Source organism: Pelecanus crispus, chromosome 8 (assembly GCF_030463565.1).
Source record: "Pelecanus crispus isolate bPelCri1 chromosome 8, bPelCri1.pri, whole genome shotgun sequence".
NCBI classification, from domain to species: Eukaryota; Metazoa; Chordata; class Aves; order Pelecaniformes; family Pelecanidae; genus Pelecanus; species Pelecanus crispus.
In genome coordinates this window covers 14,264,164-14,283,223 of record NC_134650.1, presented here as the reverse complement: position 1 = coordinate 14,283,223, position 19,060 = coordinate 14,264,164, and the positions used below count along the sequence as shown (strand labels likewise).

General features: G+C 35.1%; 1 protein-coding gene across 3 annotated transcripts in view; it reads left to right on the top strand.

The window, feature by feature from the left end:
- Positions 1 to 19,060, top strand: part of GABRB2 (gamma-aminobutyric acid type A receptor subunit beta2) — a 163,680-nt gene that overhangs the window by 53,809 nt on the left and 90,811 nt on the right. For all 3 annotated transcript variants that reach the window (XM_075714932.1, XM_075714930.1, XM_075714931.1), the window contains exon 4: positions 7,130 to 7,350. In XM_075714932.1, the coding sequence (XP_075571047.1) occupies positions 7,130 to 7,350 (221 nt within the window). The remainder of the gene's footprint in view (positions 1 to 7,129; positions 7,351 to 19,060) is intronic.

Sequence of the window (19,060 nt, the reverse complement as noted above, 5' to 3'; positions counted from 1 at the left end):
TTGTAGGTATTTACCTTCCTGAAGATCTGTAGGATTGTACAATGGCATAGGAAATAATCTGTGAACTCAGAATTATTCTTCCCTCTCTGGGAAATGGCTTGTGATACATGAGTAAAGAAATGTAAACAAACTTCTTTGGTATTTTTTTGTGGCTTAAAATATTCTATTCTACTTCAAAGACATGACTAAATAATAATAGCACATAATTTTGTCTGAGGAAGAAAAATACTGTTTCCATAACTTTTCTTTAAAGTGAGTAGTTTGCGATTCTTCATCATACTTTGTATTTGCCTTGTTCATCTGAGAATCTTACAATGCTGTATAAAGAGGACTAGATCCTTTCAAAAGAGAAAAATCTGAAGATATCGAGATACATGACTCTCTTAAGCAAGTAGCAGTTAGATTACAGTTTTCAGTCCAAGTTCACTTTAATCAATCTTCGTCTCATTATCAAGAGACAGCAAATCGGAGAGAGCTAAAAGACATGTAGCAGATGATTTTTGATTGGAATGACATACAGATTGCTGGCTCGGTAAAAGTGCAGTATCATGTTCAGTCTGTCTGACTTGTCAGAAATTAAAATCAAGTGTCACGGTGTCTTGCTAAACTAATTGATGTTACAGGAAACATATCAGCCGTAACTGCTTTATTTCATTTCAGTGCATGAAATAGAATGGCACTGCATCGCAGTGCAATATATAAATCACTGCGTAGAAACAATATAAATGTTGGCTACTGTCAGTAGTGCTAAAGAGACACAAATTCATGATCTCGTTGCTGGAACGGTAAGCAGTCTCTTACTACAGATTTCATATAATCAGTAGTAAGTAGTTTTATGCCTAGGAGTCAAGCTCTGCTGACAGTTGTTTTGCTTTCAGCCACAAGTCTCTTGCTTGATTCGATAATACGGTGTTTTTCTGAGAACTGTTGTAGGAGATAAACAGCCCATCTTTGCTTATTTGTTCAGCTGAGCAATGAGAATTGCTATGAATAGTTCTGGGATAGTTGCTGCAGAATAAATGGTAAGCTTACTTGTTGGGACATTTGCCATTTTGGAAAGATCATAGACTTTAGATCATACAATTCCCATCAAGAAAAACTACCTGGTAAGTTTTAGGAGACACAATTAACTAGCAGTGTTTTGTGGATTTGAAGCCAGCCTGGGAAGTAGGACTTGATATATCGAGAGAGTTCAACTTGAACTCTGTGTAAGGTTCTTGATATTGTTGCCTTTTTTTCGAAGTAAAGATTTACAGAATGTGAAAAATACTGTTTTGAAAGGTTACATGACAGAATTTAATTTGATACTGCTTTAGTACCACCCATTCTTTCAACAGGTATACTACTTTTATGTAAGTCACTTTGCGGTGTCTCCAGTGTTAGCAGACTTAAATGTTAATTTTCTTGATGTGAGTGTGAGATAGGTAATTATGAATTGAACATGTTGTGGTGGGTTTTAAACAAAATGAGGATTGAAAGGATTGTCAATCAGCACTCAGGAAAGACATTGCTTTTGAAATAAATCCACTGAAGCTCCTTTACCTTGAAGTGCTTTGTTTTGGATTGTCTTACATTCCATTTGAGTAGTGAAACATGTTGTGTGCTTCCCAATATAGAAACTGCACACATCAGTGATAGCTTCATTTGAGTCTGAAGAGGGGAGTAGAATTAGCATTTGGTTCTTTTCTTCTTAAGTGTATAATAGTTTTTAATATATTAAAAAATGTTTTGCAGTGTAGAGTATACTTTTAATAATTTACTTAATGGCACTTTAAATATGTCATCAACAGACAGCTTTTTAAATGTATGTGGTAAATTAACATTCAGGCAAAATCTTCAGCTTCAAGCATTTTTCAGAAGGAAATTATTTAGGTTTAAAAATGCTGTACTGGGAAATGTAGTAAAGTATTTTTACAAGTTAGGAATAACCAGGAAAATGTGGACTGAAGCCAAACCACAAATGAGTTCTCTGTCCATTACTGATGAGTAGAGATAAATAGCTTATTCAACTCTATGCTGCTAATGTTGTATTTATAATATACAGAATGTTTCTTCCACTTTTTTTCTCTCCTGAAGTTTCCTAATTTTATTACTTCCAAAGTGTTTCAGTAGCTGTATTGTATCCATGTTAATACAAGTGTTGGTATATGTTTTTAAGCCGCACTGTGAATCAGTCCTGTTTTGTGTAATGTAGAAAAAAAAGCTATATTCTAAATGCTGTTTTTCTCACATTGGACCTTATCCTCATGCTTTGAAAAAATTTACATCTGGCATAGTCTTTTACATTAGACCCCCAACTGTCATTGTGACTGTTCATGATTTTTTTTTTTTTTTTTTTTTTTTTTTGCCTTGATCCTTTTTCCAATATAAAAAGAGTACCAGCAATATACATTTCACAGTTACTGGCCCGTGGGCGGGTTTAGCTAAGGCCTGGGTTCTAATCTTTTTAAACTAATAATAGGCCCAAACTGGCATTTCTTTTTTGGCTGAAGAAAACTTTTATTTGAGTATATTAATGAAATGAGAGAATATAAATAAATAAGAGTGCCAGTTTTCAGATTTCATGCTTTCATGTGCAGTATCTTCCCTTGGATCTTTGAAGCTGATGGTCATTAACTGACAATTTGGCTGGCTGTAACAATTCTAGTTATCTAAGTTTAAGTTTAAATCTCCCAGCATATATATGTTTCCAGCAGCTAAAAGTGTTTGCAGACAACCACTGCACAAAGACAATGTTCAGGAAAAAATTTACTCATAGATATGCTAATACTAATAACGCTGTTTGTTACTTTTTTATTCATATGAGAAAATTTGCATTAAGATTAAATTTGTCTCATATTTGCTGCTCTTCTGTTCATTGTGTGAAATAAAGAAGAAGAAAACTGGGAAGCTGGACTTTAACTGGTGAGGAAAAGAGGAGAGGTCTTTTCCTTGATCAGGATAGAATAGGAGCAACCATCCATTTCCTGTTGCCTAAACTTCTGCATCTGGACAGAATAAAAAAACTTCATTAAATTTAAATTTAATATGTATGTGAACAATGGAATAATAATGAAAGCTATACAAATGATAATATTTGCGTATTTACAGGAAATACAGTATTTGCCTATTTATATTCTGGGTTTTGCTTGTAACTTTGTACTAATAAGATTTTGTACAGCATTTCAAGCTTCACATGCTCAGGGTAACTGATGAACCTTTTTATTGATATTTGTACAATGTGTCTCTCTATACCTATATTGTAAATAGTCTGTACCTGTAATGGTATACACAGACATAGTCATCATAAGGTTTGGTTTCATATTTCTTTTAACTAACAGTAGTTACTGCCTTGTGCTAGGCTTTTCAAATTAATTCATTCCTGTTTCATCTTCATACTTACACTGAGCTTCTAACAATCCCATCCTGTGAATTTAATAGGGTGCTAAGGCCTTAAAAAATTAAAATCATCCTTTACTAGCTGCTTCTATTCCTCTACTTCTATTGTGTGCCTGTCTTCCTAAAGAGACAAGATATTTGCATGTTTGTTTTGATGTTTATCCCTAGAATAGAGGGGAATTCCCATATTTAATGTGAGTTTAACAGGCTTTTTTTCTTGTAGTATTTCTGCTAGACAAGCATGTTCTTAATCTCAAAGTATGAAGCGTCTTGGGATACTACAGGGACATTTTGTACCCGCACATTTTCTTTTTGAATTAATGTTTCAATTGGGATCTTGAAAACAGATGCCTCCTTCCTTTCTAAGGAGTGAATTGCAGCTTATATGATAGGTTTTCCTTTTTTTCTAACTAATGACTTATACTTTGAAATATGTAGCTCGGAACACATTTATTTTTAATATAATTAAAAAACCCCCATCCACCTAAATTTGAAAGGTTGTGAGGGTTTTATAAAAAAATATTTAAGGCGTCCCACTTTGACCATCAGAAACTCCAGTCTTATCTGAAAACTAGGGCCAACAGATGACAAATAATTTTTAGTTGGAACACCAGCTCTGTTTCTGGAACACAGTGTGTTTGATTCTGAACTCCATCCTGGTGACTTGGCTTTTTTCAGCTATACCAGTGCTCCAAATTTAGTTTTATGTAATTCATTTTCATGCACGTTTAGTTTTCTTCCTCCTCTCCTTTTCCTCTTTTACTGAGGCATAAAGAGGGAAGCACATTCTATATATATAATGTTGTGTATTAATACATCTAGATTATTCCTTAGAATAGGAATAAAATGCAACATTGCAGGGATAATAGGGGAGCAATTGCTACAGCTCATCTACTTTATGTTGTGATATGTTAGTATAATGAAGACTAATAAGTTTCCTCACGGGCAATATATTACTGAACATTTTTTGGTATCTGGTTATGAATCAAATACTGCGGAACGGTGATGAAGCATAACAGTAAAATTCTTCAGATGTAGGTGGAACATTCTTGAAAGCAGACTCTCATCCTGATCCTGAGGGGATGGGGAGGGGAAGAGATTTCAGACCATTAAAACTGATCAGATTAGAATAGTTACCAGGTAAATCTATTTGGTAGTAAAATAATTGGAAGAACTTATTTGGTGTTTATCTACTTGCAACCGTGCAGTTTTGTGAATGTTTGTGACACCCTACCAAAGCTGAGCAGTGTTCTGTGTATGGACTGGGTGTACGTGCTTCCATTAGCAACTGCGGTGCAGGGCTGAAGGCACAGCAGGTGAAGGTGATTCACCTTCAACCATCGCAAGCAGGAAGAAGACTGAAGGGACAGCATTACCATTCCGGTTTTGTGTCGGCAAGGAAGAAATGATCTAACTATTCCCAACAGGAACATGTATTTCTCTCTGCTTCAGTGAAAACCGAAGAGGCATTTTGAAGTTCATGTATGTGGGCCCTTCTAGGGAAAGATGCATAAAAAGAGTTTCCACCATGGAAATACACCTCTCAGTAGAAAACCAGTTTATTCTGATTCATCTGAGCGCCCACTCTTCTGCAGAAGAGGCAGGGTCAGTTAGTTTCTAGGTGCTACATCATTGCCTGGAGAACTCTGTTGGAATAGCCATAGTTGTTACAGGCCCTCCCTTAATGCATGTTTTTAAGGGTGGACTGTGTACATCTTAAAGTGAATAATTACGCCAACCTAATTCACGCATGACAAGTTTAATTAATAAAGAAAGGAAAAAGGGTTTTCTGGATACTCATTGGTAATAAAAACTATATCTGATTTTGATTTTTCTTTTCAATTTGCCATTGACACTGGATTGAATTCACTTCACTTAACTGGAGGCTCTTCACTGATGTGCGTAGGATAGGACTGATTGCCCTAGATGCTCTAAAGTCAGTGGAGAGAGATGCGTCTCCAGGGCTTGGAGTTAAGTAGGATGAATCCCACCTCTCTGCATAGCAGGGGAAGAAATTTAGTGTGTCTGTTCTCCCACTCACCAAGGAAGGTAACTTTTCCATGAACATTTTGTGAGAATTGGTGTTCATCAAGTCCTAGGCTGTCCTGTAAAAAGATAGCTTCTAGAAATTTAAAACTTACTGGTGGGGTTTTTTTTTTTTTGTTTGTTTTTTGGGGTTTGTTTGGTTTTTTTTTGTTAAGTAGTAAATTTCAGTGATTTCTTACAGGGTCATTTTTTTTTTTAAATTTTAGTCTGTGAAACTGCAAAATAAGAAAATTTTACTTTTGTATTCTGTGAGAAGTTCTGTGTAATGTTTATGTGTCAATTATATTTTTTTTTAATGAAAATGCCTGTAAAATACAGTGGTGGCAGGTGCTTTTAAAGTATTTCAGCAGGAAGATCAATGTTTCTTTGCCAACTGTAATAAAAACATAGTTTCATATAGTGGTCTCCTTTAAAATATAAAGTAGCTAATGAGAACTAATATTGCAATTTATGCAATAAAAATGTTCATATCTTGCATGCTTTTCTCTGTTATGCAGTGCTAGAAATTACTTTGTGAGATGTAGTCAACATGGCTAATTATTTGTTCTAAGTTAGGTGGGATTTCTTGTTTTCAGGTGCCTCAGACTGATGCATAAATACAGAATTTCATACTCTGACATGGCCGCATCCTGGGGTTGCTGATAATCACAGCAGCTTTTGTTGACTTTCTGTTGAAAGCAGTCTTTTGTAAGCTAACAGTTCTCACTATTTAATGAAGTCCATGTTAAATACAAATTCTAAATCAAAATATTATGAAGCCTGATTATGACTTCTGTAGAATAAGCAAAACAAAGTATTGGTTTTAGAATATTCCTTCTTTTGGTTCAGTATTGTTTTACAGCCCTTGACCCAGTGATCTGTGATCAGATATACAGCTCCTTTGTGTATTATTTATGGCGTTGGTTTAGTATAGGCTAATGTATAATGAATATTCTGCCCCTGTATAACAGGTCTTACAAAAATATAATTTTTGTCATCACATTGTTCTCCAAAACACAAAAAGATCAAAACATCTCCAAAGTACTGTACATTAGTGTCCTGCATCAAGACAAAGCAAGTCTCATAATACTGTAAATACTTGCCCAGATGCTTAATTGTGCTCTCTGAATCGTTCCGTTGAAGTAAGTGGAGTTACTTCATCTGTAAAATTAAATAGACGGCTAAGACTTTGTAGCCTAGAAGCCTCAGAGACTTCCCATTGATTTCAGAGCCCAGGGGAAAGTTAACAGACTTTGAAGAGATTTTAATTTAGAGAAGTGTTTGGGTGGTAGCTGCAACTTCAGAGATACAAGGCGTGATCCAGAGCTCTATTGAATGCAGTGGAGAACATGAGATGAAATTCAGATCTGGGAATGTTCCTGTTTCCTAGAACTCCCAGGCTTGTAAAGTGCTACAGAAATTGCAGACTGTTAAGTGTCTACAAATTTTCTTTTCCATTTTGTTTTTAAATATTGAAATGAGAACTCCCAAATCATTCATGAAATGTAAATACCCCATCTTTTCTGTATTCTCATTTCTGCTATTAAGTATACACAAGATGTTCAGTACTGTATAAATAAATAAATGTACTTATGGAAATTCTGAACAGAAATGTTTGCCTTTAAGAACAGTTGCAATGAATAAATGTGTAATTTTTTTTTTTTTTGCATATGTGTGCTGTCTGTTTCAATGCAAACTTTTTTTTTGTTTGTTTTTATAATCACAGGACTATACCTTGACAATGTACTTTCAGCAAGCATGGAGGGATAAGAGGCTGTCGTATAATGTAATACCTCTAAACCTTACTTTGGACAACAGAGTAGCTGATCAGCTGTGGGTTCCTGATACCTATTTTCTGAATGACAAGAAGTCATTTGTACATGGTGTCACTGTGAAGAACAGAATGATCCGTTTGCATCCAGATGGGACAGTCCTTTATGGACTTAGGTCAGTATGAACCATTTCTAACTCTTCTGTCTTTTATTTTTAGTCTTTTAATCATGGCTTTAAATTAAAGCCCATTCTTTACCTTTTTTAATGCTATTATTTTTATTGCTGTATTCTACATAACTGATAATACTCCAGAAACAATTTTAACTTAAGTATTCTAAGAATGGATAAAGAATTTTTTTTCTTAATATAAATTTTGGGGATAAACTGCCATTTTTAGTACAGTTCAGACACTTGTATTAAGAACGGATAAGACTGTAAATATTATTTTAAATACTCATTCTGGGTTAAAAGCCAGTTTTAGGACTGCTTCCTTAAAGGAACTGAAATAAGAAATACAAAATGAGGATTAGAGGAAAAAAGGAAAAATGTATGTGACAGCTGAATTGATAGTTAAACTAAATGATGTATTTTATAAACATTTTTGATTGAACATTAGATTGGTTTGTATGCTACCCAGAAAAATCAGTTTTCTGATTTTCACTAAGATGATTTTCACTAAGATGAGGTATGACTTGAAATGTTTTTCAGCCTGGTGGTGTTATTGTGTATGACTGTATGGAGAGTGGTGACTGGAGAAATCAACAGAAGAACTTCACTCTTGAGAAGTTCTGAAAACTGGGGGAAAATGTCTGTCTAGCAGCGTTTATAGAAAAACTAATTAGTGAGAAAGTGCTTTAAATATATTCCTGCAAAAGATGACTGACTTAATATGGTGTGAGTAGGTAACAAAATAGCATTGACTGGGTTAAAAAAAAAAAAGGAAAATGCTGCAGAACTTAAATCTAGAATGCTTCATATTTTCACATAGAGAATAATATACAATAATAACTTTGGGGAAGCTAATTCTTAAAGCTTTTCTTAGTGTATTTCTTTCATTTTTAGTGAGATTTTTCTATTGTCTGCCTATAACTATCATGTCAAGAAGCATGCACTTTTAACTTGGTGATTTTCCACCCAGCTGTAAAAGAAAGCAGCACAGTCACATATATTTAGTTCTGTCACTTGAACAAACATGGACCACGAAGTTTCTGTCTAATTAATATCATCTGTTAGAAGTCACTGATCTGGATGCCTTTAGTTTTGTTATTGCACTTTAACATGCAGGTGTTTCTGGAAATCCTTACCATGAACTACTTAGATTAATGAGGCAGCTGAGCAAATATAACTAATCTCGGTGTGTATTAATATGTTTCTCTTTAGAGGCTTTTGTTTAGAAACTAGCTAAATTGGAACTCAAATGTCTAAAACTAAGTCCTAAGCTGTCCTAGGACTTCAGGCTTAACGCTTCTGGCATTTGACTTCAATTTTCACAACCAAACCTGAAAATTTCCAGGGTGATAAAATTTAGCCAGTCACTTATGCCAGGAAGTGCCTTTCTCAGGACGGGCAGCTTCTAGCTCTTGGGTGGAAGCCTTTCTTCTTGAGACCGAGACTAGATCAGTGCTGTCACCACTATGCTGGAGTCAGGCTTCAAATGCCTCCTGTCGGGGTGATCCCTGGACTCTTGCAGTCTGTGTCAGATGGTGATTCACCTCCAGAAAAGGGGGGTGACAGTGGGAAAATGTTCACTTAGCAGGTACTTCATGGTCTTGAGGCACTCTCCTAATGTGCAAGATGCTGATTTCATCCCTCGTTGTAGACGCTAGAACATCTTCCACTTGGTGGAAAAGATCTGAGCTCTTCCTGTCTCCTTAGCTTCCCTCTATGCTTAAGAAATAGCACAGCCTTTTATGGCTGACACATTATTTTAATTCTTAAAAAGTAAAGGAAGAAAAATAAAAGGCTGTGATAGCTACTAAAAGAAATAAAATCAATTAACTACATCTGGTACGTAGCAGAAGTACGCCTTCTTGAAGTATGACCACAGTAGGAAAGTAAGTAGTGAATTTAAGAGCAGCAGCATGGCAATTTTTATGAAATATGAGACCAGGTAGAGAATTTTGTTAAGACATGCAAAAATACTATCTTTTTTTTTTTTTTTTTTTTTTTTTGGTAGGAACTGAAACCATGTATTTCATTGTTAGATCTGTAACACAGACCAGATATTCTCTTATGAACTGTAGAGAAATATTTTGCCATATATAACTAAATGGAATTAATTTTGATTTACAGATCCTGCTCTCTTGTGCTGGTGATATTTACCAATTTTTATTGTGTCCAATTGTGTTTTCTGTGTGAGAGCAGCTCAGGCTTTGGCACTATGGGTGGGAGCAAGTGAGTTTTTGTTATAGTTCAGTGAAACAACAGATACTTGGTTCCTTAAAATGGTGAAACTTTTTATTTACAGTAAAGTGAAATATAAAACAACTACTTAACACACATTTGCATTAATGGAGTGAGAGCAATAAGAGCATAACAGAGGTTTTGGTATAGTTTTCAGTTTCAGACTCTGAAATAATCACGTTTATTATTATTTTTCAGAATAAATTATGAAATAAGTATCAAGTTTAATGTTTTCAATAATTCTGCCTTTTAGTGCTACTTGTGACAAGTCATTTTCATTCTGACTGCTTAACAATCCCTAATAATTTCTATTTTTGAAAATGTTGGTAAATGGTAAGTAGAGCTCTCAAAAAATTGTTCTATAGAAGAGTCAAGTAAAAGAAAGAGTTTCTTTAGACACTTTAAAACCATTCATATTTTTCCTAAGGTTTTGGTTTTTTTGTTTGTTTCCCAAAAGAAACAAGGTATTGATGGCTTAAAAAAAAAAAGGCGGGGGGGGGAGGCAACTAAAAGCTTAGGTTTAACAATTCTGATTTTCACAATTTTTAAGACTATGCACTTCTTTTAATATACTTACATAAGATAACTTTGTCTCAAAATGCTTTGCATAACATATTCGGGACCACTACAAGAATGAACTTAAGTTGTCTGTCTTTAGCTGAATTGGTGTTGGTACTACTTCATTGTCTTGGGTGAAACCATTCCTCCTTTTCATTGAGCATATATAGCAAATCAGTTTTAATATATTTTATGATGTGATAAAGAGAAGTCTTGTATATTTTTTTGCTTAAAGCTGTTTAATGTAATTAGATGAAACATGATTAATGCTTTTGGTCCTTTATTTCCCAGAGTTGTTTTTTTCAATACTTGCAATCACAATATTGTATCCAAAATGGTTTTAGGTCAAGAATTTCAGATCAGGAAATAATTTTCTAGTATCCCAGTATACCTAGCAATCTCATATTTGTGATTATCAATTCTTACATCCCTTTTAAGACTCTGCTTGGTATGTTTCAAGTGTTCTCATTGCCCTGTGAGCTGGTACAAGATGCGTGAAGGATGTGAATTCTGCCTTCATTCTCTTGTTGTGCTGAAACAAATTGTACAGAGGGCAGTAGCAAGATGACTGTCACCCTGTACTCCCCCTACCCATCACAAAGGATTAGGGGCTGCAATTGTCATGGGTCCTACTGCAGCTATGTACTTGAACAGCAAAGAGGGAAAGGACACCTTGTTTCTTGGAGAGGCAGTTGTGTTCTGCTATAGAGACTATGCAGCATGAACAGAAACCTAATAGATAGGGACATGGCAAGAAAAGGTCCAGTTTTTGACCATAGGATATTCATAAAGTCCATTTTGTTTTCTAGTGCAAGAGTGACTAAATAGCCTCGAGTCCTAGGAAGACTGTCAGATTAAAGTTATCAGCTATTATTAGAAATAAAACAATTATTATTCTTACTTGCATGGAAATGGGGACCTAGCAATGCCAGTCTAATAAGAACAATTTTTCCTTTCACCATAGTACTTTCTGCTATAATAAAACCTGTGGGGGATGGTCCTTGAGGTTATTTGCTGCATTTAGGAAGATGCACTTCAGAGTGGATACAGTAGATAGGTCACCATATAGCTCTCCCCCCTTATAAATTCACACACTGTCCTGAGTGTTGGAGGAAACATAACCGTATTTGTTCTCCAAGGGAAAAAAAGAAAATTATAGTTTAAGGGGTTTTCTCTTAACTTTTCTGACATGTTCAGGTTAAAAAGAAAAAGTAAACATTTAAAGGAACAGTAGGTAATGGGTTTGGATGAAGAATTTTTCTTTGGTCTCTGTTATTTGGATAAGTAAGTTTGTTTTAGAGAAGTCTTGACTGCATCTGTGTACACGTATGTTTGTAATATACGTATCAAAATGTTACACTGTTTGGGTAAGAATGTGTTGCAAAGGCCGTATTATGATGATTTTGAGAAGTGTGTCTATTTCTAGCTTTATCTTTTCTTTTCCAATTTGTAAGATTTCTATCTGCCTGTCCTTCTCAGGATGCAGCCTGTTTCCAAGCAGGGCTGCAGAGGGGATTGCTAAAGGCAAGAGACAAACCTGAATATCAGTGTAGGTCTGTCATAGTTGGCTAATTACCCTCAAAACCCCCTTCTTATATGTCCCAGTTAATAATGATCCATGGACAAATTTTTGTGATGAAATGTAGAAGAACCTTCTTCCTTCTTCTTAGACTCAGCTGAGTAGGTGTCAGAAAGGCTTTCTGGCTAAAATATCTTTCAGATACTGGGGTGGGTGGGGCGAATATACACGCTGGTAACACAACAGAATTATGTGATTGGCCGTATTCTGCTTCTGCTTTCACTGGACCATGTGGCAATCAATGATATGATTCTAATGTTGAGGTTTCAGTTTTATAGCTTTAAATAGGTTTAACTATCTATCTCATCTAGAAGTAATTAAAAGTTAATGTGATTTAAAGTGTCCACAGTAGTGATATATTTAATGCCTGCTTAGTATTAATTTCCACGTATCATTTTAAAAAAACCCGTACACCATTACTGTTCTGAAAATCACTACTATTATTGCTGCATTAATTTACTTTCTTATACTCGCAGTGACATATTCTTACTTTGAGATGCATTCTACTAAGTTGAGATTCCTTTAAATAGGAGTCTTAAACTTTTACTTTTGCCTCCCCATACATGTACATATAAACGTGTGTGTATAAATGTATACACATGTGCACACACTTATATACGTTTCTGTGAATTCGGTTTCATTTACCTTGATCGCTGTAACCAAATTCATTGAACTGCAAGTGATCTTATTACCAAAATGGTAATGTATAAATGTAACCATCCCATTTTTATGCCCCTATAGTTTAATTTCTGGTTTGGATATAGCAAGCAGTGATCCCTTAACATTGTTCTTTTTGTTTTTTCCTAACAGAACCCATACGCTGTATGCATGTCGGATCTGATTAGATTTAACATTGTGAAGGTAAATTTCAGGGAGGACTAAGAGGCAGTTTTGGAAGCACCTGGTTTATGCTGTCACTGAAAGGGGGGGAGAGAGAGAGAGAAAAATGGCTAATAATGAATGTAGACATCTGTATGGTAGTTATAATGCCCTCATAGCCTGCCCTCTTCACTGCTACAGGGCATTAGTTAAGGGCATAACTGAATTGTGACCAATTTTTTACAGAGAACATGGCATACTGGTTATGTTTGGGTTTAGAAGGATTTTTATTTCTGAGGGACATCTGCCAGCTATTTATGTTTTGGGAAAATGCTTTTTTTCACATTCCAGTTGCAGTATGGTATTTACAAATATGACTGATCTTTCTTTTTTCTATTTAAAAAATGTTTTATTTCATCTTATTTTCATATTCCATCTGGCAAGAAAATTCTTCGTTGCTGCCAAGACCAGGACATTCAATAAATGATATACTTAAATCACTAAAATGGTAGAAAATTGCAACATACAGTCTTAAACAAAGAGTCATTACAGGGAAAATTACTCTCTGTTGGTAGTTAAGATGACTTGCAATAGGATATTAGTGATTTGACAACGTATATAGAAAAGTAAACTGAGAGGACCAAGATTCAGTCTAGGATAACAATCAGTTTACAGTAGGTTGAGCGAAGCTTGAATAAGATATGCAGCTAGAACTCAGGAAAAGATATGGTTTTAACTAAATTTCTGGATGTTAAAATATCTAGTTTATATAATACACATAGCAGAACTATTTGCTATGGTAGATAAGATTTGTTGTTTCCTAAATTTATTTTTCTATATATAAATATATATAAAAATTCCCTGTGACTTTTGACACCAAATCTGTTCTAAAACGCAGACAGAAAATTCCGCTGTCTTCTGGTTTATTCTGTGTAATTCTGAGGAAGAATCACTTCTCTGATTTTTGCAGCCTGTGGAAGCACTGGAAGTTTTCTGAGGTTTTTCCCAGGGTTGGAGTGCAAGATTTGAGAAGGGTGACAAGCAAGACTCTTCTTTTTGCCTATTTGGAATTGCTACTTTTTGTGTAACTTCCTTAGGGTGTCTTTCTAGAACTCACCTCTTCTCTGGAAGAGAACATTGGGGTGTTGTGTGTCAGAATAAGGAGGAAATTAAGTTTAGAATATTAGGATTAAATATAGTTGAAGAAGTGGCTGAAGACAAAGATTCATGTGGTTCTGCCAGTTTTATGCTTTTTGTAACTGAAGCTTGTGGGTGTTTTTCGCTGAAAAATAGAATATACACGGAACTTCTGATAGGGGCCACATCCTGTGAGGTGATAACAATTCCATCCTTTTTTAGCCAAAAGAAAAGCAAAAGGAAGTAGAACAGAGTAGTTTTGTCAGAAATGAAAGACTTTTCCTATTTGAAAGCCCAACAGTTTTACTTGCCAAGATTTATTTAATGCATTGGTAGCTATAAGTTTCCAACCCAACTCACAATAATTCCTAACTATTTGACAGATATAACCTTGTAATCTCCCGTAAATGAGAGAATTCTGTGTATGACGGTCTTGCTTTGTTCTCTTTATTTCTTGCTACCACCATTGAGTCACGTGAATTCAAGATAGTCCTGGATGCTTGGATTTTGTGTTGTCTCAGCTGTGCTTTCTGCTGTCTGCTTGCTCAGTTTCAACTGCTTGGAAATTTGCACTGTTGCAAGTAAAATAGATTCTCCCACACTTGGCTGTATTAAAATAGCCTTGGGCATTTTTGTTGTATTAATAGACTTGTTCAACAATTTAAATTCTCATATGCAGCTTATTATCTACAAAATCTGATGGACAGTTTAAAAAGCAATTGCTTTTTTAAGTGCCTTTAGTTCTCAGAGCATACTGTTCGTGAGGTGAATTGTTCACAACCAACATCCTTCAGTAAATCATATGATCTTTATTTTGCTACTTTTTGCTACTTTTCTTTTTTCTCCCTCCACCCCCCAATAGGGCTTTTTTTAAATTTATTTCATTCCAAATTATGCTTAGGATTTTAACTTCCATTTTTCTGTTTCACGACCATATAATCATTTGTGCTACCTGGAATTAAAATTAGACTGCACATAAGATTTTGAATATCCTTGTAATTCCCAAACTTCCTCTGCAAGAAAGAGACAGAGAGATTGTCCTACCATTTTGCTACAAAACTGTATTTCCAGATGGTGGGCAGAAGTTGTTTAAAGACTTTTTAATGCCCTTTTGTACTAAGCAATTTTCTCAAAAATAGAGCATTTTCATCTTTCTCAATTTTGGGATTTCATAAAGGATAAAAAGGACCTGGGCTGCTTTACAGGGGGGAGGATGTTATTTTGGATGCTGTGGTAACTGTCCAGGGGGCAGGTGTTACTGGTTCCATCACATTGATGCCTCTCTTGGCTGTCAACCCTCCACTCAAACTGGGGTCTTGTCTAGCCTCAGGGGAGAAAAGGAAAAGCAACATAAGCCCTACAGTGAGATGCTGTTCTGTCTCTCTAATATATCAGCTTGAGCACCAGCTTCCTCTTTCAATAGCATCTCAAAGCAGTGTTGCCATTTGTAAAAGAAAAAAAAAAATTATAAACATCATGCATATCTTCATGAGAGTGTTGACAGTGTCATGCCAGGGACATCACATCACCAGTAAAAGAGTAATGTTAATTTGAGGGCCAAAAATTTACATGTTAAATGCCAATTTGAAAAATATGTTAACCATCTTAGACATTAGGCCATTTTACTGTCTCTGTCCTAGTGATTTTGGCCCAGTGGAAAGACAATGTGTCATGCAATGACACAGAACTTCCGATTGAAAATGTTTTATTGAATGAAAAGTTTCTGAAGTTTGTCTTAAAATAAAATAAGAAATTAAATGGTATGGTAGCCTTCTGTTGCCCCAGTTAAACATATAAGTTTTCTTAATTTTGGATATTACTGCTTGTCATTCTTTTTATAACACTAAGTTTCTTGATATGACAATAAGGGCATATACAAGCATTGCAAAGTAAGTGAAAAGTAATTTATTTGCATAAGACTTGTTTGAACATGAGAATCTCAGTACTATGAACAAGTGTTTCCATTATGTTAACTAGGTAATTTTTTTTGTGCTAGTGGTCATGCTTATAGGTGCAGTTACTGAAATTTCAGTTGCCAGCACTTGCCAAGGTCAATTTACAGTCTGACATGCAGTTGTTTAGTTTTGCACGGGAAATGAGGTGAATTGGATTTCTGTGTCCAAATTGTCAAGACTATTAGAATGTACATACACATTTATAAGAACCCTTAAATCTTGCATGCAGGTGTTCAAAGCAGGAACTTTTTGAAAACAGCCAGAAATAAATGCAAATGTAGTAAAACATTGTCTCACATTGAAGTCATGTAGCTGTTACGAAGACTTGAAAAACTTTCAATTACCTACAAAGAATGCTGCACAATTATGTAGAATTTTGAGTTCAAAGCATCATCTGCATTAGCAAGGAAGCATTACCATGCCAATCTCATTATTTGGAAATTCGAGGGCATGACAAGTCAGATACCAGTTCTTGTCTTGCACAGTGAATATACATCCAGAATAAGGAAAGGAACTTGAATCCCAGCATGTTGCTTAATTGTATCAGTTGCTGATATAACTAATTAGCGTGTTGGCCCAAGGCATGGGCCAGATTCTGTTTTCCTTACTCATGCAAATAGTTCCATTGAAGGTCCCAAGGAATTCACCACACAAATACTACTACTGTTATTTCTACTGTTACATAAACTGAAGACCTGGACTGTCTTTGACATGAAACAAATCACACGGCTCCTCTGCCTCAGTTATTCCATTTAATAAATTGGAATACTAAAACCTACCTTCTCGCAGGGGTGTTGTGAAGATTAATTAATTGGTTTGTAAAGTGCTTTGATCCCATAAAACACTACGTAAGTGCCAAGCATTATTACAAAGAATTATAAAATGCCAGCTTTCATATGCGCTTTGGGATAGCTGTTTTATAGATACAAATCTGTTCCATTCTCCTTAGAATCACATTGTTCCATTTTTCCTACATAGCAGCCCATTCACAAAATGAGCCAATTTTAGGAAAGATGCAATTTCTGGAATAAAGAGGAGATCACTGACTGTCATAAATATCTTTTTCAATTAAGTACTCGTAGATTAAAGATGCATTTTGCTGTAGGATTTGGAATGGTATCATTTCAGAACACCTCCATCCGCAGCAGGAGGGTGGGTAGCTGGATTTTAAATACCTCCCTATCTGAAAGAAAACAAAGATATCTTTCTACTTCAGTTCCTTTATTAGATCTTAAGTATGGGATAAGTACTCAAGAGAGTCTTTTGATTTTATTTTATATGAAGTGGCTGTTAAATCATTAGTATGTGAATAATTAATTCAATTAAGCTTAATAAGGAAAAAGCTTTAAGTCACAGGAATCTCTTCCATTAAAAGCCCTATTATCCAAGATTACTACATTGCAATGAAGTGAAAAAAATTCTGAGTTTCATTGCCTAACAGACAAACTGTGGCATTTACTCTATATTAGCAAGAAAAACTCCATGAGCTATAGAACCATGTAATAGTTTAAGTTGCTCCAAGGGTATTTTATATTCCAAAAACAAATAGAGGTCATCAAACATTTAATCTTGAATTGAAATTTAAGTATTAGTATAATTTGGAATTACAGCAGTCTATCTTATTTCCCTTCTGTAATGTCTTTTATCATATTACTTTAGCTGGTAGTTGGTGATCCTGACAATGGAAATTTTCATATAGGAAGGACATGCGTAAAATCTCAGAATGCTCTGATCAAGACTCAGCTAATGAGATGGATGTTAAATGTGTGTATGCACACATATGCTTACATACATGATGTATATATTTGATATATAAATATAATGCATGTATATATGTATAAAGTTCTACTTGCACATATTTTGTGTCTAAAATTGGTAAAATCTGAGATGGAGGTCATAAGTAGGGGCAGGGTCAGAGACCTTTGAGTGAAATTTTAAGGCCTTGCATGTGTAAGAAAAATAAATGTTACAACACTGTATTTAGAACTAATAATACCTCTTTTAATTTCCCTATTTCTGTGGGTCACAAATAGTAACTTTCTAGCTGCTGTTGCGATTGTACAGGTGAAGTTTTTCTTTTACACTTTTATGAACATTACTGTAAGACATTGTTGAATGCTATTTCTTAAATGAAAGGAACATTTATATTTTTTTTCCTAGCAAATGTTTTGTCTGAAGGTGCAAGTACTTGAGCTTATTTTTCATTCCAGTTAAATATCTAGTTCTTGTGATTTTTTTTTCCAAAAGTTTTCCTTTATTTCTGAACCCACTTTCTGTGAAAAGAATACCTGATCTGTTTACCCACTGTTTTATCATAGTTTGTTATTGAACTTTAGAAAATGGTAAAATGGTTTCTGAGAAATATGAATTGCCTAAACTCCTACAACCCAAGTATTATTTTTTTTAACTATTTTTTCCTGTATCTCCTGGGTCTATTTTCTATTTCCTTAATTCTCTGAAAATTTAAATTTCTTTTGGCCCTCAATGTGCAAAGCAGTTGAGGAAGCTTTTTCTTGGAATAATATTCATTCCTGCTTAGGAGGAGAGAAGTTAGGATAAGTTACAAGAAATTCTGGGGCTTTTGTGCTTCCAGACTCCAGGGAGGTGTGTAAACCTCTACAGAAAAGTACTTTTAAGCCATGCTCATCACTGATCTTTAGGCTATAATGCAGGCATTTGCATTAGCCATTCAGTGAATAGGTTTTTTTCTCTCCTCTAAATCACTTGTGTAAGAAAGCAATACTTTTTTTGTGTGCTCCCCCCCCAAATAGGCATCCCTAGAACATTCCCTGCTTCTGCTAGTCTAGAACCATGTAATTTGAGGAGAGAGACAACAAAAAATTTGAAAAACTGTCTTTTAAATTCACTTGAATGTGCCATCTGTATGAGCAGATGGGGAAAAATGTCTCAGGGCCAGAAAGAGACTGCGAGATCAAATCACAGGGAAAGAACTACATGCAGACATGTTCCTAGTCTCAGAGCAAAAAGGACCTTAGTGATGTGACCTGGAGACTGGTCCCTCAGAAACTGCAGTCTCCATAGCAGAAGATGTTTCAAGGGGCTGTAATCAATACTATATAGATGACCATGGCATGCAGTCTGTGGACATTTTCATTTCTGGGCAACTGCCAGAAAAGAACAAATGTTCAGGCCCCTAAATTATTCTCACATATGAACTATAAATCCACATTCAGCATTTCAAGGGGAAGGTTTGCCAGAGTGCATTATCCTCCTCACTTCCAAATTGAGAAATCATTACGTTTTTTCCATCTTCGTATGGTACATTACGTAATTCTTGAGAACACTCTTTTTTAAAAAAAAAAAATTGCAATAAATGCAGACTATAGAATATACATGACATCTTTCAATGGGTTATAATTTCTGTTGTATGATGACTATTACTGACAGTAGATGTCTGTTCACAAATGCTATG